Raw genomic sequence first — 24,028 nt, forward strand, 5'->3', positions numbered from 1 at the left:
AGGACAAGCCATCTTGGACTATGATAAAAGAACTAAAACCAAAATAAAGAGACCGCTGCTAGAAGACAGTATAAATCTGTTTTTTCAGTATCAACTCACTATATATCACAAATATAAGGGGTTTGGCCTGTTGGTATGACTGTGGTTGCCAATAGTTCCTTAAGATGTGCAAAAAAATCTTGTTTGCAGAAATTCAAGTGCAAGTATCTGCACATTTTTGTCCTAATTCAGCAAAGCACGTATCTCTGTCTTTAAATTTCAGTTATGTTAATAGTCCTGTAATTCAGTGGAACCACCAATCTGTTTACAGGTAAACCTGTATTTATGTTTTAGAGGATGGAGACCTGCCTATTCAGCAGAACTGATTTCTTACTGATCTACCTGTTGCTTCAGCATTTTGTTGGGCTGGGAACCATAAGGTCTAGTGCTCTAAAAAATAACATTTCTTCCTTTCCTCTCTTTTAGTGATCTATTTTGCATCTTAGATACTTTTGATATGAGTGTCCTCTTTGATATAATTTCTTTTCCTTCTGGTTTTGGTGTCATTGCTTCTCAATGATCATCATATACATCTCTCGATTCTTTCCGTTTCTTCTTCCATTTTTTTTAATCTAAAAAAAAATCCTTTATCCTTTACATGTCTGTTTTGAAGAGCTGTTTCTTAATATTTTCCTTAAATTTAAGAGACTGAATTTGCTTCTATAGTTGCCTTGCTTTGTTCATTTTTAAGTGTAAAAACTTTACAGAAACACACTGCTGCATAGAAGCAAAATACACCTGAGTCAAATTTACCAGAGTGCAGAATGATAGACTTCCCCATGAAGTGTAGCAGTCATCATCTGGGTGCATCATAGGGCTGTGGCTGTGATGCTGCACAACCCATTTCTCCCCTTCTACAACACAACTGCTCTCATACTTGTTGCTGGCCATATCTATGCTGTTAAAGAACACAAACGTGACAGTTCAAGCTGTCATATCTTTCTTTCCCTGCAGCCTCTGGAACAATCATATGAGGACCAGGAGTGACAGAACTCTTGGTTCTGTCAAAATCTGTCAAGAGACTGTCCTTTTTTATGTACTGGACTTCTTCCTGAACTTGAAGCAGAGCCATCTCCTAAGAGAAACACAATATTCTTAGGCCAAAGAGAGAATAAAATATGCCATGAGGAGAGTATAGAACTGAGAAGAGGAGAGATTTGAGTTTCTGTTCCTGTTCTATGTACTATTTACACACTTGATTTCGTATAAAAAAAAATATATGGTCCAGAGGACAGGAAACTTTTAATGTCAGACTCCATTTGCTCTGATAAGGTATCTTATCACTGGTCAGAGGTCCTAGATCCTTTGCTTGATGGCTGTTAATTCACTGTGCAAACTAAGTAGTGTAACTCAGCAGGAGTAGGGAGTCCCACTACCACCATCCCAGACTTCTTTACCTGATGAATGTTGTCATCTCCAAGTAGGTAGAAGAGATGCATTTCAACTGTAGTTTGTGGTGAACAGTAGATGGGTATCCTACATGGGTATCCCACATCTGGCTAAACATTACAATACTAAACAGTCCTTTGACTTCAACATGCTCTGTCGTGCAAGTGGGACAAGACCGTTGTGTTTTATGCTAAATTTGATCTGACAGTCTGGCAAATCTGAGTCCATCTGTTTCTCCTGTGACAGTCTTGCAGGGGTTTAATAGGGACAATGAAGCCAATCAGTGCTGCTGTCACACTATCTAATACTTCATTCCTCTTCCTCCTCCAGCCTTCCCTGTCTATGCACTCCCAGATAGTTTTACCAGTCAGTGCCTCAGGGTTCATGCTCACCACCTCTGCCTGCTGGGAGCCCCTTGGACCTGTGTGGTCCAGTTTCTGTTTGATCTCCTCACTGGCCTGTACTCTGGATCACAATTCTGTTGTTTCAGCTGTCTGGTTCTATCAAGATATTTGGTGTTTCTTATAACTCTCTTAAATGGATGCCTATTATGGCTTACAACTGTGAAGTGGGCTTAAACCCAACCATTATAGCATGCTTTAAACCCTAAGGATTATTCAATTTCTAGAAAACAATCTTACTTTTAATTGCTGGTATGTGCAAGGCATTTTCCAAATGTCTTATTTTCTCTACTGCATTTAAAAGCATTGTTATTTTGGTACTCAGTGACAAAAGTTTGCACACGCTCACAGACACAAAGGTCTGAAGAATAGATTTTAAAGTCTCTACATGCAATAAACAACAAAGTCCCATTTGAAAGGGCCCAGAGTGAAAGCTGAGCTCCCAAATGAATTAGACTGAAAAAGATAACACCTTGAGGCATCTGTATGTCTCAGCATTTAAATTATATCCCTTGAAATATCAGTTTGGACTTTGTGCCAAGAGATGGTTGAAGATCTTTTTCATGAATATACGCAATAGAAGACCAATCTGTTTAAATGAAATGTGTCTCTAATCATTTGTTATAAACATACCATAGTTTTGCTTTATTGTGCAATTTTGAATCATCTTGGTCCTTTAACAAAGATTTTGGATTGTTGCAAATGCTTTACAGCTTCATGGAATTATATTGTCTTGGTGTTACACTACAAGAAGAATAGGGAACAAAATAACTTTTCACTTACTCAGTGAATTATATGACTTCAAGGTTTTTTTAAAAAATTGATTTCTCTTTTTGTTTTTAAGGCTTCCTCTTCTTAGTGCAGGTATGTTCTGTTTGAATTTATAGAAGAGACATCATGACACTATTATAGTGGTGAAAAAATTATTTTGCAGATTTCACTTTCTTAGCCACTTTACAATTATTGTGTTATTTTCCTTCTTTAATTATAGATTTTTTTTTTTCCTTTTTAGGATTAGTGATTACATGGATTTGACCCCTGTAGATATCGTAGGAAAGAGATGTTATCACTTTATTCATGCTGAAGATGTGGAAGGCATCAGGCATAGTCATTTGGACTGTAAGTACCTCCATTTTTTGTCAAAATAATTTGCTATAAGATTGTTCCTGAACCACTGTCTATATTTCCTGACTGGAAGCCTTCATCTTGCAGCTGCTTTTTTTTGATCACAGAACTTCATAGGGGGTAGCACAAATTTAGGTTTTTGTATCACTTATTTTCAAGTCTTTCAATAGATACATAGCATAGTTCACATATGTTGGAATAAAAAATTGTATTTGTGTTACTAGAGTTTCCAGCAGCTGTTCATGTACATGTTCTGTGCATTATTTTACTCCCTCAAGGAGATATTACTTACCTGAGAAACCCCTTTCCTACACAGAAAATGAACTCCTCTAGTTGTTTTTTGTTTGAGTCATAACACGGAGGTCAATAAACAGCTTATTTGGGATTTCACCATATTGTTTAGTACAGAACTGATCTATATCTCCACCAGTGTTTAAGCCACCCAGTGCATTTACATCTAAACAGCCCCAATCCCTGCAGCATGTAAGTCCCTGTTATTTCCACACAGGTAGTATCTGATGATCAGGATGAGGGAAATACAAGTACAAAAATGTTTCAAGAGACAAACATTACCAGAGAGCATGTGTCTGTGTATGGGGGAAGGGAGGTTCAGCTTGATTCCTTGTAATTAAACTGTTTATATTCCTCTTATTAAAAGCCATAGGGCCTAATTCTTTCCTTGTTGAGATCTGTTGACTTCAGTGATGGTGCTCCTGATTTACCCTGGTATGAAAAGAGGCTTAAGCCCATAATCTCTAGTTTATCTATGCCTGCAGATAATTCTTTGGGAGTTTCAGTGACTGACTGGATTTATGATTGACTTATATGTTTTTCTAATTTAAAAGGCCATCTGAAAGCTGCTCCTCACACATTTGAATAGCTCTACTTTTTCAAAGTCTTTATAATGCAGAATTTGGTGAATCCATGCACCATGTCCTGTTAGCACTCACTAGTGAAAAGATAGCAACCCAAATCCAGCTACCTTTATTAAGTTCTTAAAAAATTATACAGTATGATAGAAGACATTATAAATCTTTGGTCCCTTTGCTTGATATGTAAGAGAGATAGGAGAATAACTTTAACTGGAAAACAAGACAGGAAGGACCCTTCTATGATAATATCTGGCAGCCAACACTACTATCAAGTTCTGTAAGCTTTCAAATAGTCCCTCAAATTACTTGCAGGTAAGGTGCATTTAGCATAAGAAAGTCAGGTTAGATAAAATTCTGTGGAAAAAAATCAACTATCCATAATGAAAAACAAATGGCCATTCAGCATCATTTACATTTGGATGTGTTAATATCCACAAGGATATGGCAGTTGATAAAAACGAAGGAACAAACCAAGAAACTTACTGGGTTCTCTTGAAACTGGAAGTCAAAAAATGACAAGTTGCTTTTCCACTGAATTATGTGACCAAGGAAATAAAAGATATTTATGACTGAGACTTAGCATACCACCTGGCAGAGATGAACATCCCATTTGAAAAAGACCTTAATCTTCTGAATGACCACTTCTCTCTGAAATAGAATATGCTTTATGAAACATTCATCTTCAGAAAACTTAGAGACTTCTTACTCAAACAGTGTAAGCGCAGTGTGGCCTAGCGTATGAGCACTGGGCTAGGACTCAGGAGACCCCAGTGATTGCTTCACATTGCTGTAGATGTTTCTGCTCTCACTGTATGTCTGACTTCAGCAGATTTCCAAACTTTTTCTGTAACTGCAGCATAGATATTCTTTCTAGGCTCAATATTTTCAGTAGGTGAGGCCAGTTAATTAAGTCTCTTATTTACAGGTGTTCTCATGGCGTATAGGAACAGGATGTTCATAAAATCTTTCAGGCTGGGAGGAACTCTGAAACATCATATGAATCAAAATTGATTCAAAGCAAATTTTTTAGGTCTTTAGCTAGCTGGTCTTGAAAGCCTTCAAAGGACAGGTATGCCACAACTTATCTGAGAAGCCTATTCCTACTATCCTTAATAAGGGCTTAATTATCACCACAGTGATTTTTTTCCATCTGGCTAGTTAGAATTTCCCTGTTTTGATTGTGCAGCTCATAGCTGCATCTTAGCAGACTGTTAGGTCTCCCAAAGCCACCTCTTCTTCAGATCAAGCAAGCCTCTCCCTACAGGATGAGCACTCCAACTCCTAAGATCTTGATGGCCCTCTGTTGAGCTCACTGAAATTTGTCGCTATTTTGCTTGTACTGGAGAGCCCAAATTTGATGTTATTTTCCAGCTGCAGTCTAAAAAGGGTCAAGTAAAGGAAAATAATGACTTTCTGTGATCTTCTGGTTATCCCCTTTCGTACAGCCCTTAAAGCACACTGCTAGTTTGTGCTTAGTCTGTTGTCCATCAGGACCACCAGGACCTTTTCAGCAAAGCAGCTACCCAGCCAGTCAGTTCACAGCCTGTAGCATTACAGGAAGTCTGTCCATCCCAGGTACAGGCATTTGTCTTTTCATGTTGTTCAGAATCATGCTCTGGATGAATAATCTTGAAGTTTAAATTAGACTTGGGAATAGCTCAGTAAATATACTTGCCCATTTTAACTGCTGCAAAGGTTGAAGTGATGCCCAAAAAGATGCTTGATTTTTCTAGCATTTGGAAAAGTACTTTGCAGAAATGCCAAGGGAAAGAAATCATTAAACTCCAAAATACTTCATAGCAAGTTTTCCATCACAGAAAATCAAGTTTAAACCAATCTAGAAAGATAAAACACTCGTTTCAGTTTTAAAAAATAAAATTTAATTACATTTTAAAAAGAGCTAAAATTCAAGAACTGCAGACACTGGTTGTAGAAGGTAAGAGGCAGCAGAACTGTAGTTTCCCTAAATAGACAAAGCAGGAGGTTTGTCAGTCCTGTGCAGAATGCATGCTTGATATGGAGAAAAAGCAGTGTTATACAATGTTTTAAAGAGGACCTGGAAGCTGAAGTATCAGTTAGAAGGCCCTGTGAAAAAGTAAATGCAGGACTTGGGAAAGCATCAATCTGAAGAGGATGTATTCAGTAGATGCCTACAGAGAGCATATAAAAATCTGATAGCTTTTTAAAGGATAGAAAATAGTTTTTAGAGATTAAAACAAGAATCCCAAATTGCATTGGTAGATCTAAGGGTAAAAAGAAACACAAATAAAATTGTTACTGTTGCCTATGCATTGACAAAATATTAGAAAAAAATGGAAAAAATAAGACGAGTATACACTGCCCTCTCATCCAGGTTATTCAAAGGCATCAAAGAGGAAAACAAACAAAGAAGAAAATGCTGCACAAAATCATACAAAAAAAGAGAGCTGTTGATGGCTTCAGATCATAGCAACCTATTAGAAACTGTGAAAAACAGGCCTTGTTAACTCTATCTCAGATAAGACAAAAGCTATTTCAGGAACGTGACAATAACAAGTATAATGGTGAAGAAGGTCTACAGGACTATAACAGTAACAACAATCTTTTGTAAGGGAACTGCTGCCCTAATTAAAGGTCAGCTACAGTCAATGGAAAATCTTTCATTGCTTCAAAGGACATGGGGATTATGTCTTAAAAAAGCAAATTTATATAGATCCAAGTCCTAACCCCAACGAAGTGAATAGCAAAAATTCCACTAGGTTTAGTGGAATTTTTAACTACTTTGTGAGTTATGTTAGTTACAGCTTAATGAGACCTAACCTGGAGTACTGTGTCCAGATGTGAAGTCCTTAGTACAGGAAAGACATGGATCTGTTGGAATGAATCCAGAGGAGAGGCACAAAAATGAGCCAAGGGATGGAACACCTTTCCTGTGCAGACAGGCTGAGAGAACTGAGGATGTTCAGGAGAAATGAAGGCTTTGGTGAGACCTCATAGTAGCCTTTATCGGGGGGCTATAAGAAAGAAGGGACAGGCTTTCATAGGTTTTTGTTGTGACAGGACATGGGGAAATGATTTCAGACTAAAAGAAGGTGGATTTAGGTTGGATATAAGAAGAAAGCTTTTTACAGTAATGATGGTGAGGCACTGGAACGGGTTGTCCAGAGGCGTGGTGGGTGCCCCATCTCTGGAGACATTCAAGGTCAGACTGGATAGGGCTCTGAGCAACCTGATGTAGCTGTAGGTGTCCCTGCTTATTGTGGGCGAGGTGGAGTGGATGGCCTTTAAGGATCCCTTCCAACTCAAACAATTCTATGATTCTAAGATTCTAATGCCCTTGTGAATTGGTAAAATAATATTTATACTTTACATGTTCCCGCATCTATTCCAACACAATAATATACAGTGACAATCCACAAATTACTGAAGCAAAAGCTTTTCTCAAATATAAATAAAAAGGGATATCGTTTCTGTCTTGTTTCATACAAGCCAATTGATTGGTGTTACAATTTCACCTTATTAATGTATTTCCCATTTTGTAAGACTTCTTGGTTTCAGAAGTTAGGGAAACTTTTCATTTGTTAATCTTTGATGCATTTATTGAATAAATTGCTTGTAGAATCCTGACAGATACCACTTACAATAAATCAAGTCTCTCACTGAGAATATAGTTACAATGTGCTGTGGTCTAACAGTCTGTACACAGTCCAGCATCATAACACATCTGATGGTTCAGCTGACACCTCACAACTGACTTAGCTGCAATAACTTGTGTTTGAATATGAGATCTCAAAAATCGCAAGTCTGACTGTACCCTGGCTCAGATACCATCCCTAATCCTGCTCTGTATAACACAATTCTTTGTTAGGATGTGTGGCATGAAAGAGTAGAAGCTGAATGGTTTACACTGTCTAGTTAAACATCTAGAATTAACATACTGAAAAGACCCCTTACAACTAGATCACTTTTAAGAATAGAAAAGGTGGTAGGGTCTCTCTTCCTACTTACCTCTGCCTAGAAACATTGCAGGGCTGAACTTCATATCAAGTTTCAGTAATTTTCAAAGGAAAGCCATGAATCTATTTGCATGGGTAGAATTGTCTTTGCTCCAATGGTAAGAAAGTATCCCCAATATAAAAGATGGCAGGATACATTTTATGTCAAATCAATATTAGAAATCAAGCAAATGAATAAAATTACTGATGTATTAGACAGAACACTGTCTTTAAGGTTCAGCAAGGATAATCAGTGATGTTCTACGGATTGAAATACTATGCATGTGTACTTCTCTTTGGTTACCACTGTTATACAAAGGTCTGTGACTATCTTTCTGATTTAAGAAGCAAATATGCTAGTGTCATATACTACAGGAGTACATCTTTCACTGAACTGAGAAAATAAATGATCCTCACTGAAAAGTGACTTCAGGTATTTGCTGTTGCAGTTCAATGAAGATCATTAAGAATGCTGCGAAGATGTTTAAAAGGTTAGACCTCCAAAAGCAGTAGGGACTATACTTTTGGACAAATATAGAACAATGTGCCACCATTTCAAAATGAATATATTGCTTGTAAAAGTACTGTCAAAGGTATATATCGGCATATAATGCATGTTTTTTTCATTTTGGAATCTTAATTGAGGTCTAAATTCAGAAACCTGACACTGACAAAAAAGATATTTGCTATTCTCAGTTATTGCATAGAAAATACCATCCTATTCTTTCAGGATTTGATTTACAGCTATAAGAAATACAATTCCTCAGGAACAGTGAGCCAGGGCAGTTCATTTCCCATAAAGCAAAGGTCTCTGATGAGTGTGTTTCGTAGCATTCCCTTTCATCTACTTTATCTAGTTTTCAGTGGTTAGAATAATCCAGTATTTCTGAAAATAAAATGCTGCACATTCACCTTTTTCATGGCTCCCATGTTTTTCAAGGGGTATTACCCCCTCAGTCTGCTTTTGAATAAATAATATATTCATTATTTCTTATGTTCAGTATAAAAAATCCTATTGCTGTACAAAATACTGCTTAGTGCTTTAGCCTACCAGCTGTAGTTGAACTAACCCTCTTAACTTATGCACATCAGTTAAACTTTTTTTTTATTCTCTTAATAACCTCAAATACATGAAAAACAAATAGAATGAGTTGATAATTTCTAACAGTAAAATACACTTCAGATATTTTGCTATCATGCTGTGGAATAACTCTGCAATGTCAAGTAGCACACAATTAGTAAAACTGTAGGGGGAAAAAAAGAAGTGTTTTGATCCTGAGGAATTTTTATCCTAATCAGATCGAAATTTCAATGCTCTTGTAGTGCTTAATATCTTCAATCACCAAAAAAATCAAACTGATTCCAATGTCAGGTTTTGCATTCTGGGACTGAAATAAAATGCTAAAATATACAAATGAATCTCATGTTTGTACAAGTTTATTATCATCACTAAAAAGCAAGATTGATTCTAAATTAGGTTGATAGAATGTCTGGCATTTAGCTAATTCTTAAACTAAACTCGCCTGGCATCTTGATGTATCTCTTTGTCAAAGTATTGCACCGTCTTCCTCCCCGTCTATACCAAGCCCTTATCATGGGCCAGCAATGATTTCTGCATTGCAGACCACCATCCTTATGACCTTTTGATTGGAGATGGTAGAGATAGAGCAAGGTGAGGGAACAAGAGAGAAGAAAATGGAAGAAACTGAAACATGTAAAGAAAACATTTTTTTAATTCACACTAGGAAAAGAATGAAAATGGAATTTGTTTTCAGCCCATACCTAGTGTTTGTTTTTCAGAACTAGTGAATCACACAAGCTTAGTAACAAACAAAGAGCATGCATGATTGATATCTTTTAGCCACTTTCTGAAATCCTGTAACTCTAGCATTTGCTCCTGCAACTGTTTCTTTCAGCTTTTCTTTTTCAGCTCTGTGATCAATGCCAGTTACTTTAGAAGAAGGTAGAAAACACTGTGATTTTCAATTATGTATGTTGCACTCTCTTTTTTCTGTATTACACTGTTTATTCATGTTTATTCACTGTTTAAGAGATAAGACTTTATACCACTGCCTACATTTATGTTTTGGAGCAGGCCCTGTACATTGTAATATTGAGTATTCTAATTATCCATTTAAATATTCAGATATCTCAAGTCTCGATAAATTTTTAATCTTTATAGTATCTTATTGCTAAGTTTTTCACGTGCTAATTGTATATCACTAGGCAAATGTTTTGGTATGTAAAATATATTATTCATCAGAAGCATCAGGTCTCTTAGATAGTCAACAAATTGGAGAAGTTCACAATGCTAAAACTTTAAGCTATTTAAACCACTGACTGCTGAACTTGCTATTTCCTAATCACAGAATATTGCCTTCTCCAGCTTAGCAGTATACAATTATTTTGCAAGATGTCTCAAATACAGTTTCCAGCAAAACTATTTTACTTAATTCCTGGTGTTATTTCATCTTCAAATTAAATCCAACTCTTTGATGCAGTACTGATTATTATGTTCCCATTTCAGTTTGTAGGCTCTCCATTGTAAGTCTTTCATAGCTCGCTTTTTGTTCCCCTAGTTGACCATTAGTCAGTGAAATATCCTGCCTGCCTAACTGACTCTAAATGGCCTCCACACATTTGTCACTTGCCACTAAAACAAAGGAAGGAAAGTGAACTGTTAAGAAAGTATACAAAAGTGCACTCGGGAGATATTTTCATGGCAAGGAAAATTGCAAGAGAAAGACGGGAAAAGAAAGTTTGGTTGATATGCCAAGTATTGTCCAAGGCAATGAAAAGATTTTCAGAAATCTGCTTTTACTTCCATATTTTAAGTCTTTTTTAAGCTCCAAATATATGCTCAATTTTCATTTGAAGCCACTGTAATGGGCTTCTATGCTAGTGCATCGGTCAGTTGAAATTTACACCTAGCCTCTTCTCCTACGTGCACATTACAAATGTATGTAGGACTGGCTTTGTAAGTACAGCTACTGTGCTAAGGGGCCATGACTTCTGTTAGGAACCATTGATTTGCCAGTTACTCCCTTAACCATTTTCTTTTTTTTTTTTTTTCCTAAAGCTTTTTGTGCTCAAAATTTCCAACCCATTGATGAATTTATACTTCTTTGATATTCATGTTATGACAGATTGCAGAAGAACATGGTGAATTGCAAGGCCGTGGGAATATCTAAAAATATAAGAATATATAAGATTTTATCATGTATCTCCAGCAGCGTTACCTTCACTCTGTCCACTAAATTATTTTTGTCATCACTTTGCTACCTGCCAGCTGGCTGCACCTCTATAAATGTATGCCATTTTAGAAAAGAAGCGGAAAAGTACTTCCAGTCACATACCTTTTACCTTCACTGTTGAGATTCGCCCTGAGATTATTGAGACTAAAAATATTACTTTATAATGTGAGTTAGAAGCAGAGTGAGTGTTGCTCCATTGAAAATCCAGGGACAACATAAGATTTTTTTGTAATTTCATAGGCTGTGAAATACTGCATCCTGAAATGAAACTATGCTAACGTATGAAGAGGCTGTTACAGATCTTTCTAGAGTTTTAGAAATACATTAGTGCTACGTTTCTCTTTTTTCCATCGTCTTTTTTCTTTTTCAAAGGTCTGGGCAGTTGACCTATTGTCTCTGAGGGAGACTGTTTCCAAAGCCAGAAGGATATGAAAATAGTATCAGTAAAATCTGTAGCACATATCAAATATGAGATAGTGTGGCAACAGAACTTATTAGCACTCCTGTAAAAGAACCTGCATAAATCACCTGTGGTCTTGATATCCATGTGCAGTGCGGTCAGTGGTGGATCAATATTGTTTTTTTTGATATCTGGTAACTTACAAAGCAATGGGCTGCTGCCTGAGACTTTGGCCCAGTGGGGATTTTGGGAATGCCCTGCCAAGCATCTGAAGCCTTTGTAACCAACCTGCACAGACTGTTAGGCATTGGTTCTGTGATCATAAGAAACTTACTTATTCAGACATTATTTTATTCTTATTTTATATGGATTGCGGGCAAGGGGAGAGTAGTGCTAAGCTATCTTTGTAGGGCTTGGAGTTTTGCTGGGATTTTTAATAATTATTATTCTTTTTACAGTGATCTGGTTTTAAAAGGGCATTATGTTTTAAATATGCCTTATGTCATTCACTGCCAATAGTGAGATGATGATAAGTCTTTGTGGGTTTAAAGGCATTCCAACATTCAGTTGTGCCATGCCACCATGACATTGTGCTGTGGATCTCTTTCCTGCAGTGTTTAAGCTGAGAAAACCATATTCATTTTGCTTAGTACAAGCATCCATACAGAGACTCAACCCATAAACAAAAGCATATTTGAAAGGATAGTATCCTTTCACTCAAAACAGGCCATCTTTAATTTATGAAATTCAAAAAGAAAATTAATATAGTTGCCAATCAGCTTCTGTATTTTGATCAGCCTCTGTGAAATCACTGTTTCCTATTTGTAGGAGATATAGCTATGTATAGTTCACTGATAAATTTGGCATAGAAAGGGTTATGTTCTAAAGTCATTAAGCTTACATAGATTTTCATATGATGGACATTAATATTACTGGAGAGATGGAGAACAGATTTAAGCTTCTTGAGCAAGCAGGGCCAAATTTCTCCTCTGATGTTGCATTTTAGTACCTGAAGGCAAAATTTGGATCTGGGATTTCATTTTCCCCTCCAGTTTGAACAGACAGAGTTCATTAATGATAATGGAAGTTCTGTCTGAAGTTGGTGTTCAAAGCAGGCTTGAGTTTCTAAAGGACCGTTTCAATATTAGCAGAAGGAAATCACTATATGGCTGGATTGAAGTTTTAAAAGTCACAGGGAGATAGATCGTGGGAGAGGAAAAGTTAAGAAGGGGAAAAGAAAACCTAGAGAATCCTAGGTGGAAAAAATCTGGAGTTTATTTTTCAATCCATTTTATTATTAAAGAAATTTAGTTTATTTACATCATTTCTGTTGAATATAAAGAAGAGTTTTCTGATACGCACATCATAATCTTCCACAAGAGTGCATCTAGTGATACATTGAATTAGGTAGTATGATTCTGTCATTATATTTGTCAATATCTACATAATGTTTTAAAATAAACATCTTACCTGGCATGATATATTCTTGATAATAGTTACTGTTAAACGTAAGTTTTCAGAATAAAAAGACAATTTTTAAGTGATGGACCATGGGTAATAGTATGTATTAGCCGTCATGTAAGGAAGAGGAGAAAAAAAAGTTCAGTTTTTCTAAATGGTTGATTACTGCCTTAAGTAGAGGGTTTGGTTTCACTTTAATTTTTTTCCATCAAGGTTGTTAATCCTTATTTTTGCCTAATTTGTCAGGTATTTAAATATGTAGCATCCTCACGCTGGATGATTTAGCAATATTCCATACTGCAAAAGTAAGCAATCAATTGCCATGCACAGCATTTTTAGAGTGAATGCATATGCTTAAAACAATTTCATGTGAATGGAAGAGTTAGGTGGGAGTTTGGGTACCAGTATATAGCTTTTCTTCAGGAATAGACACTGCTCTTTCCCACTCGACTTTGGAAAAGATGAGATAAGCAAATATTACTTATAATATCAACAGCAGGTTAGCAGCCAAGGTCTCAGTAAGTGTTATTGACACAATACACCAAATTCTACCTAAATCAAAAAAAATGTTCTGATGAGAGACTGGAAATATCCCAGGGCTGGTAGGCAGCTATTTGTGGTAAGGACAGGATCACAGCAACATGATCCATGGGGACATCAGTGACAGAATGGTGTCATTTTTGCCTGAGCAACTTGCTGTGGAAGCAATGCTTTCGGCCTGCTGTGTAGAGAGCATATTTGTGCACAAGCCTTGCTTACGTCCCCTCATGTTCACCCCACCCAGTGTAGGAAATGATAAATCGAAGTGTTTGCAGAGAATTGTATAGGTGTTTGCTCGCAGTATATCTATGGGTCTTTCATTATTTATCTCATAATTTTGTTTAAGTACCAGATATCATTTGGCATTACCAATATTGTTCAGTCCTTTGTTCTCATTGCTAAAATCCAGTCTGTGTATGCCTACTATTTAAAATATCTAACTCACTAATTGCAAAATCTATAGAAAAGTCCTTAGAACATCAAAGGCTCACTTGATCCTCGGAGCTGTTATAAATGAAAAACTGTCTCTGTTACAAGCAAATAAGGCACTTAATGCACTCTTTCTGGCTGTGATGCTATTTTTCCTGTGGGTTTTGAAAATGACCTTCCTGTAAGTATCAAGGACTGTAACTTTTCAGATAAAGAAACTTGTTCTTGTTTTAAGTCTATGCCAGGCTCATTCCCCTATAGCCCACAGTTTTCAAAAAGAGAAGAAAAAGTAATCCAGAATTAAAAAAATATAAAAAAACCCTCTGTTTCCAGAACGAAGTTACCCTGTCAGCTTGCCTTGGGCCTTAGGTGGAGAAGTAGAGATTAAAGAGTCAGTATTCCTTTTCATGTTTCGTCTGCCAGTTTTGTGAATGTAGAAAGAGTACTTGTGGCTGTAGCTAAGTATCCAACTGTGGTATTAAATATGGCATTTTCATTCTATTGCAGTAAATTAAAAACATTCTTATAAGTTTATTACAACAGGAATTTGGTATCAATACTATATTCAGTCATTGATAAAGGTATTTCAAGGAGAAGGCTGAATAGCACAGCAGATGTAACCTCAATATTTTCACTAATTATAAAGAACCTCTTTGTGAGGCTGTGTGAATATGTAAGATGATCTCATCATTTCCTATTTACTCAATACTTACCTGAATACGCAATATAGTGTAGCTTTTAAATGCATACGCACATGAGTAGAATGTCCTTTTGTAAGAGACTTTGCTAAAAGACTGCTTTTGATATACAATTTCTTCATCTCCTCTTCAAACTGAATTAAGCTACTTCCTTCTTTTAAAACACAACTCGCTATTTAGAAGTTTTGGCTTTGATTTCTCAGAACAGCCTCACAGGAAGAAACCATGTTCTTTTTCCTTTTGTAACCATATTTCTGAAGACAAACTTGTACTGATTTATTTTGATTTCCGAACAGAAATAGGTTCCTGCAAAGAACACTGACTGTTTCTTCTTCTCCCCCCTCCTTTGCTACACTGCTACAAGTATATTGCTGTGCACAAAGCTACCAAGGAAAACTGAAATCCCTCTGTTGGGAACAGTGTACATAGCAATATATTCATACTTTGAGAAACAAGTGAGATTTTTAATTTAGTTTTTAGCATTACGTACTGTGCATTTCTTGCATGCTAACCACTGAATTGAAGCAGAGTAAGTAATGGCTAAGCAAATTTTATACAAGTTTAGCATCCACCATTTTAGGGAATATGTCACTCAGCCCTCAGTGATTACCTTTGACTGAAGGGTTTATATAGATACCTATGTGTGTGTGTGTGCGCGTGTGTATATATGTATAATTATATGTTGTCTTTTTCCTAGTATGTAGAATTTGTTTCTTCCTCACAGTTATACTGATTGTAAAAATTGCTCCTGACAGCTATTAGCTGAGAAGTCAGTGTTTGAAAGATTTCTCTGTATTTCCATGCAAGTTGGCTTGGTAACAAGGTCTTTTTTCTCCTCTCTGTTATAAGTACGTAACTTCCATTAACATTTTGGAGACATGCGTGTATTGGCAGGAGAAACAAAGTCTGTAAGAGAAGTCACCTTTTGTGCTGTTCTTACAAATAGGCTGATATACCCAATCCTGCACAATCACATCCAACTTCAGTCATCTGAGAAATCCTACTGATGTGGTCCCAAGTCTTACTTTCCCACATACTTTGTCTGCCAGCTGGATATTCCATGTATGTTTTTGCTAAATAGAAAACAGCTTTGCTAGCAATTTTGGTAACAAACAGAAACTTAAAACTCTGTATTTCTCGGTGTACAAAAACACAGACCTGAATTCAGTAAGGGAATTGTCTTAAATACAGTCTGATTAACTTCAGAACGTGTTCCAAATATCATTATATTTTCCTAAATTTACACTAACCTGAAATCGGTTATCTGTGGCTAGTAACAAAACATAACTTCAGAAGCACAAATTAAGTTGGACTAATTCTGTACTTTATTTATTTATTAATGGACTCCCCATACCTGCAAACTGAAGATCCTCAAGATGAAACCAAGTTTCCTCAGTAACAGCAGGTTATAAAGAAAACAGATTTCCCTTCTTGATGTGTCCTTCTAGTTGTACGTTTTCTCAGAAATATCATTTAATTTCTAAGTTTCAATTTGACAATGCCAACAGTTAAAGAATACTATAAATTAGAAAACATATCAGACGTTTTCATTCTTTCTCTTGCATTGCATTGAGAATTTTTTTTCCAAGCTACAGTATGATCTTTCAGACCTGGATTGAGACTATCCAGTGTACTCTCAAAGGATGTAAGAACCAGATTTAGCAGCACAGCACAGCTGGTCTGCCAGACAATCTCTTTACAGAGAGAATTTTTATATTGAATCGTGGGACTTCCTCCAGAGCATGGTCCACAAATCTCTCATATGAAATGTGCCTTAGACAGTTGCAGGGAGAAAAATTCTATGTATGTGGCAATATATCTGAGCTGACCAAATAGAGAGTGGGAATTTGCAGGAACATGAACTTCATGGAAAGCCTATTTTTAAGATAATATTTCAGATTTTCTTTGGGCGCAGTAGTTCGAGAGCCTGAACTCTGGCTGTAGATTTTTTGCATGCAACACCTATACATTGAATTCTTTCTTAAAAAAAGCACATTTTCCTTCAGAAATAGCTTGTAAGGTTTTAGTTTTCCCTCCTTCCATAGCTATGAAACAAATGCTCAGTGCAACAACCAATGTAAGAGGTACTGAAGGAGGAAATGTCCAAAATGAGATGGACCGAAAGGACTAGGAGATCTGGGTCTCCATAACTATCATTGTGCAGGATTGCTGTGTCAAGTCACTGTATAGTGACTCACCTTGACTTTCAAATATCCACTGTGGGCAATTATGAGGATTCATCCTTTAATATTTGTATATCATGGTAAATTTGAGTAGAAATTGTTATAAAGAGGACAGCACAAATGACAGGTGACATATGCAGGTAGAATTTACTAGTTACTGCATGTAATTGTGGGCGTTCAGCTTTCAGGAAAGGAAACAATATCACTCTAGACTTCCATGCATATCGATATTACTGTCAGCTGTAAACGAGAGCATTTTGAATGTTCTATTTTACTGAAATGGAAAAGTCTACCATAATCAAAACTTACAGCAATTTCGTCCCTTATTTTTCATAACTAATAAATTTGGACTAATTTATGTGAGATTGTTTTATAAAGTAGCATGCAACATTGGTTTGACAGAAATGCTGGGTAGTCAGTTGTAAATATTTTATCTTTATTCTACTGTATAATGAAGTTTTGACGCCAATGAATTACCATAGCAGGATATTTAGAGTTTGGAATACAAAAATAAAAATTTGGGAACGTTTATGGATCTTTTCTACAAACAGACCTAGTTGAGTAGAGACTGCTGCAAAACAAAAGAACTCAGATCACACAGATATTTGTTCATATTGCAGCTGAGCCTGACGCTGAACTTTTTACATGCTCTTATTCATTCAACTGCTGACAAATCAGAGTACGGGGGGGACTCCGAGGTAGGAAAAAATCCGTGTATGTAGGGCTGCCTCTATAAATATGCTTTTTCTGTAGATATCTGTACAGGGATTGTACAAGGACCTAGATACAGATACATAGAAATGTATAATTAGGGGTATAGACGTTTGGTTAACTTGAAAGCTCCAAAGTATAATTTGTCACATTTATGGCACGAACTTTAACTGCCTTAAATACTTACTCTTTTCCAAAGTGACTTTTTTCTTTTCCCTTTGCAAAAAATAAAAAATAAAAAAATAAAAATGTACTTCATGAAACCATTGTATATGAAGCACTTATTAGCCGTAATTAAATGGACAATATGAATTTACTACATCTTTAGGACTCTGGCTTGTTCTGGTTTAGAGCAAGATGATTAATGCAAATACATATTACTTGAGATAACCATTTAGCAGCTAATTTAGCCAAATTTATTACAGCAGTTAGAGGTTTTTCATTTTAGCAGACGGAGACAAGGACATGACAAAAGCAGAAGGTGTATATGAATGCACACTGCCCTCTAGTGTACAAAGTTTCATAGGATTAGTGAGAATTGCAGACAAGAGCAAGCGTTCTTGTAACAATAGTACCCAGATTTTGTATAGTTTAGATTTTCTTTAAAACTATGCAGCGTCCATCCTCTGAAACATCTGCATTTTATCCCATTTTCCTGAAACTGTGGTGTCAGACACAAACCAAATCCATTTCAATTTGGCAATATTTTGGTTGAAGTGTTGCTTTAAACATCTGTATTTTTAAGCCTTCTTTCTGCAAGCATATAATAGCACCGTTTCACATTACTGATTTCTTTTACTTGTTTCTCTGTTTCCTGGCATATTTCAAACATTGGAGAGAGCTGTCACTCTTTGGCTCTATCCAAGTCATTCTGTGCTTCCCTTAGGCCTCTTTCTCAGTCTGCTGGTGGATTTACTTTGCTCGGGTAGAAGTAAATTCTCCCAAGACTTTCCCCCTACTGACCAGTGGAGATTTGGTTCATCTGAGAACTGTAAATTCTGTTTGACAAGATCAAAGAAACAGATGTATAAGTTCAGTAGTTGATATTGCCTGCAATAAGGAGAAATGATCAAAGCAGCAGGGGTAGAGTATCTTCCCAAACCTTTCAAATATCCAGAATCTCAAAGAGGTCTACCTAGGAGCTATGAATAAATCACATATAAATTTGCCTCTTTTTTTTTCTTTTTCTTTCTTACAGTTTGACTCTGAGTGCATTGAAAATGTCCACACAGCAATAAGTATTCTGTGAACCAAAGAGATTTGTAGTTCTTTTCACTTTTCTTCTTCTACTAGAGTTTCCAAAACCAGATTAAAAATATACTTTAAAAGCTTGTAAAGCATACAAGTCGTCATACTGAGCATCAGATGCCATTTGCCATCTCATTAAACCTAAACGAAGTTGAGAATCTTTTGCTCATACATGCTGGATGTCGTACAATGCAGATCATTTTACTACAGTTCTAATATGCAATATATCTTGTTTCTATTCCACTTGTATTTTTCCCCAGTGTTGAATAAGGGTCAGTGTGTAACAAAGTATTACCGCTGGATGCAGAAGAATGGAGGTTATATCTGGATACAGTCTAGTGCAACCATAGCTGTCAATGCCAAGAATGCAAGCGAGAAGAATATCATCTGGGTCAATTACCTTCTCAGGTACATCTTCCAATCCCTTCTCTCACTTGAACTGCTCTCTCTATTGCTTAACTGTGCTTGTAAGAGTTTTAGGAAAAAACAATTGCTTGCTATAGAGTATTAATGAAAACAACTTTTTCCTATGGTCTGCTATTTGGTTGAATGTATTAAGAAATCTGTCACATCTCAGTACACCGGAACATTTTTGAATTATTATGCTGCTTTAGCATTCAAGCAAACCTTCCATCATTTTACTGCATGTCTTGACTATCCTGAAGTCTACTCAACCTGAGCTGAAATGTAGAAAATTCACACCAACTTGCAGTGGCTGTATCATAAAACATGGTATGAAGTGCTGGGCACTGGTTTATTTGGTTACTGAAATTGCATGGAAGCAAACTTCCTAGACGACTATGAAAAGAAAGGTGTCTCTGAAAGATATTCAGCTCTCACTCTGAAAAGCAGAATTTTCTCAGAAGAAAAGTCTTGAAATAATGTGTTACTCTTAAACTATTTGATGGTATTCACTTTTAAAACTGCAAAGTAGGATTCACAAACAAAAGTAGCTCTTAAGATTATTTGAAACCAAAACAGTGAAAGATTCTTCCCTCAAAAAAATCTGTTTTACCAAACACAAGTGTTTTCAAAGGACAGGTTTCTGAGCTCAAGGGAAGACCAACAGCCAGTGAGAGACAGTGAATTATAAACCTGACCTTTCTCATCTGAAAATACTTTTTAACACATTCTGTCCTGTAAGTGTTCAATAAGATTGGGAGATTTTCTGTTTCATTTCAGAGCAAACAAAACAAAATTTGAAACCTTGAGATTGTCATGAAATGCAATTGTCATTTTCTGACCTGTTTTCCTTTTAAATTGCTTGTTGTGGTTTGCTACATTCCCTTTGATGCTGTGAGAGCTCAAAGTTATCTCCAGGGGTTAAAGTGTGACTTTATGCCAAGTCCAGCAAGCCCACGCCTGCCTAAACTTGCATGTTGAATTACTTCTGATATCCCTATAGAGGAAGAGAGGGAAGCAACCCCCAGCAGGAGAGCACTGAGGGACCCCATGGGAAACCTTCCATAGAGATGGAGTGTAATCTGACTGGGGTTAGTTGCTTCTGCCCTGCTATGATTAAGCATGGGTGTTTCCAAAGATATCCTTATCCTTCAATTTTTGTGTCTTCTTTAAAATAAGTGGATGCTCATCATCCACAGAGTGAAGTGTTAACTGAGCCTGCAAGAGAGAGGCAGAACGCGGCATTTCAAGAGTTCAGCTTGAGCCTTCCAATTCTGCACTAGAAGTATACTTTCAATGTCCCAGTACTAACAGGGCTTCAAACTGCTCAGAAATATACTCATTTTCTATTCAAAAAAATATAAACAGTTGCCTCTGCCCCTTTGCTACTTTTCAGACAGTGGGTGAGCTCAATCCTTAAATGTTCTACGAAATTATTTTGTCTAGCAACAGAGTAAATCTAACAAAAAAAAGGAGAGAAGCAGTGTGGTCTTACTCAAGGCTGCTTCCAAACTTGACTTTTCCACTACGCTCTCTTCACTGGTTTGCTAGAGAAAGATTAATTTCTTCAGTTAATTTGTATTTTTAATTTAGATTTATCTTAGTACTGGAATCCATGAAGGGTCCAAACCATATTTTAATGACAGATCAAGGCATAATTAGGTCTACTCTGAGCCAGAGTACTGGTCTGTATACATTTCCATGCATTAGAAAGTACGATTCAGCTGTCTGTAAAGAGATAGACTAATTATAGCGACAGAGAGGATTAATGCTGTTCTTGTTCTAGCAACTTGTTATTCGCGGTGTGAAAGCAATCAAGCATCTTTTGCTTAGAGGGGGCAAATTTGGGGACTGCCCTGGGATGCAACAGAATAAAGATACTTTGTCAGGACAAAACCATAAAGATGGTAATTGTGTGAATGGCATTTCAGCGTGAGCTGTGTGAACTCTGAATTTTCACAGTACACTGTAATAGACTGAATATGGGCACAGTGTCATTGTGATAATGTGTCAGTCACCCCTAGCCCTGCCTCACATTGTTCTACATAGGACTGCAGATTTTCTGCTCTATCACAGGGAAGGAATTTGAGTTGCTTAGAAATGTTCATCTATTTAAAAATGATTAAAGACTTTGTTTATTTTCAACATTCCGATGCCACTTTTGTGCAGCTGTGTTTCTCTCTCTTTGCACTGGTTTGGGAAAGGAGCATATTTTGGAAGGTGCAAACCAAGAAAAAGCTTAGCATTTTCTTCAGTTTCTCTGTTAGTGTAGCTTTTTTGCATTGCAGTCGTGTTCGTTGCTAACAAGTCACAGGTGAGCACCACATGAGCAGCTGAAGATATGATTATAATGGGTATGTTGACAGTTCTTTATCCCTAACATATGCATCTAAACATGCATATGTGCATCTGTCATAGAGTGGTTGCTTACGGAATCTTGGTGATGTGGATCCATGTGTGCAGTATTTTAAATATATATATATATTTAAGGATATGTATATATCCTTTTTAGTTATCTGCTGGCCAAGCTCTTTTGAGTAGTGGTCATTTCCTCTAGCCCTAACTGATCACCTTCTTACTAATTTTATGCATGATGTTTGTTGAGAAAAATCACTTGTTGAAATGGCCTTGGGAAGGTTGATATATTTACAGAGATAATTCTAATAGATATTGGTGGTGGAAGAGAAACAGGCTGGAAAAGTTACAGCACAGTCCTTGTATTTCCAAGCACAGTAATGGATGGAGTTGAAATAGAAATATTCTGTTGTTCAATGATGACACAATATGTTAGATATCATACAAACCACTGTGTCCCACTTTGGTAATACTTTCTTAGTTCTAAAAATTCACTAGAATGAAACAGTGTTTATATCTGATCAACACAAATATTTGACAGACTATTAACATATACCTTCATAAAATTCCTGCTGTAAAGCTCTAAGGAAACAAAAACATGGTTTTGTGTTTGCTCTGCTATTCTTTCTATTTATGTTCTCTGATATGAAAAGAAGAAAAAACATGCAACTACAAATCATCTAATTGTGTTTATTTATGCTGTCTCTTCTTCAGTAACCCAGAGTACAAGGACACTCCTATGGATATTGCACAACTTCCTCATCTGCCAGAGAAAACCTCAGAATCCTCAGAGACCTCTGACTCTGAGTCAGACTCAAAGGACAATTCAGGTAACACACATGATGTATCCTTCTTTATAGTCACAAAAGATCCATGACATGAGAGCCACATGGTTGCCCTTCCAACAGCTTCTCAATATTTCTCAAGGAGTGTTTTGTTACAACAGCAAAAATCCTGTAGAATTAAGTTGAAGAAATCCAGGACAATATTTTAATAACCTCAGCATTTTCACAGTATCTCAGTGTTTCTATTAATTCTATGGATGCATCCTTGCCTACATTGCATTGAACAAAATATTTGGGTCTCCAGCTAAGCTTCATAAATACGTTCATAAACATAAACACAACGAGATGTGTTGTGCCTTATGAAAGACCATGGAATTGTAACTGTTGAACGTAATTATAGTTTTTATTTTTCAAAAGCAGTCAAACTTTCTGAACATAAATATCCACCATCAGTCTCCATGACCTTATTTCTTATATAAATGCTTTTTTTATTATTATTAGTCTCACTAGGGGGCAGCGAACATTGCAAGGTTTTAGGGTCTTCTTGGGTTAAAATAATTACAATTTATAGGTTCAAGCACTTTTTTCTAAGCTCTTAAAGTCTGGGACTTAGCTATGTTTTAAAAGCTAAATATAATTGTCAAACTTAATATACAAATTAGTCTTACAGATGGTCCAATACACAGATGGTTCACTGTGATTATACAGGCTCAGGTACAGATTAATTGGCTTTTAAAGAAAAATGGTTGTCCATGGCCCAAGAACTGAGGTTACTCGACTACAGCACATATATGATAACATTAAAAAAAAAAAAAAGAAAAGAAGAACCAAAACTGGAAAAAATCACTACTGTCTGTGCTTCCTTTACACTATCTTGTTTCTAAATAGCCAAAGAGCACAGATGTGGAGAAAAGTTTGCATTTCTCATGAGCACTCTAAGTTCCTTCAGGTGAGAAATACACATACGTTCATAACTCCTAAGGCTGACTCAGACCAAGACAGCGCTCTTCAGTGGCACATGTGAACATCTCAGAAGATGTCTGCAGGCCTTGCTAGACAGCAAAGGAGAAGGTTGTTTCTAGCAAAATAATTAAACAGAAATTGCAAGGGATCTGAAATCAGAGCACTGTATTGGATGCAACCAACAAGTTCAGTTCAAGCCCAGGCAAATTTTGTGCAGTTTTAGAATCCTTTACCATAAACCCACACTTGACCAACTAGAAATCAGGTCTAGAAGACAACATCTTTAAAAATTATAAGTGAAACTCAGACCCAGATGGCTGCAGTTTGGGGTGTTGTGGCTGCTCATTTGCTTCTGTGAGTTTGGTTTTTCAAAATGAGAGGTCTCTCTCGTGTTAATGACTCAAGCTGAAATCTCTCCAAGCAGCTTACTTGAAATTAATACAAAGTATATTGCCCTGAATTCTCAGGCAGCTTCCCCATCAGGCCTACCTGCTCCAGCATTTCCAGCACTGTTTGGTATTAACATGGCTCCAGAAGTAACCAATCTGTAAAAGAAAACTGCCCCTTCCCCTGTCCAACACAAATGTACTGAAAGGGGCAGTACTTGGCCCTGATGAGTGAAAAAAAAGAAATCTTTTATTTCCCAACAAAAGATATCTGGCTGTTCTGTAAAAGACGGGATCTCCTGAAGCCTTTTATGACCCTTTCAAACACAGCATGATAATGGGGAGTATTCATTCTCAAAGCTGCCTTGGCTGTCTGAGTCCAGTGGACTAGAGTATTTATCTCATCCTTATTC

General features: G+C 36.6%; 1 protein-coding gene across 7 annotated transcripts in view; it reads left to right on the forward strand.

The window, feature by feature from the left end:
- The window catches only part of NPAS3 (neuronal PAS domain protein 3), a 599,300-nt gene that overhangs the window by 570,178 nt on the left and 5,094 nt on the right, over window positions 1-24,028 (forward strand). For all 7 annotated transcript variants that reach the window (XM_085225180.1, XM_085225181.1, XM_085225182.1 and 4 more), the window contains 3 exons: window positions 2,842-2,948; window positions 18,985-19,132; window positions 22,196-22,311. In XM_085225180.1, the coding sequence (XP_085081306.1) occupies window positions 2,842-2,948; window positions 18,985-19,132; window positions 22,196-22,311 (371 nt within the window). The remainder of the gene's footprint in view (window positions 1-2,841; window positions 2,949-18,984; window positions 19,133-22,195; window positions 22,312-24,028) is intronic.

Source organism: Meleagris gallopavo, chromosome 5, assembly GCF_905368555.1.
Source record: "Meleagris gallopavo chromosome 5, MGAL_WU_HG_1.1, whole genome shotgun sequence".
NCBI lineage: Eukaryota > Metazoa > Chordata > Aves > Galliformes > Phasianidae > Meleagris > Meleagris gallopavo.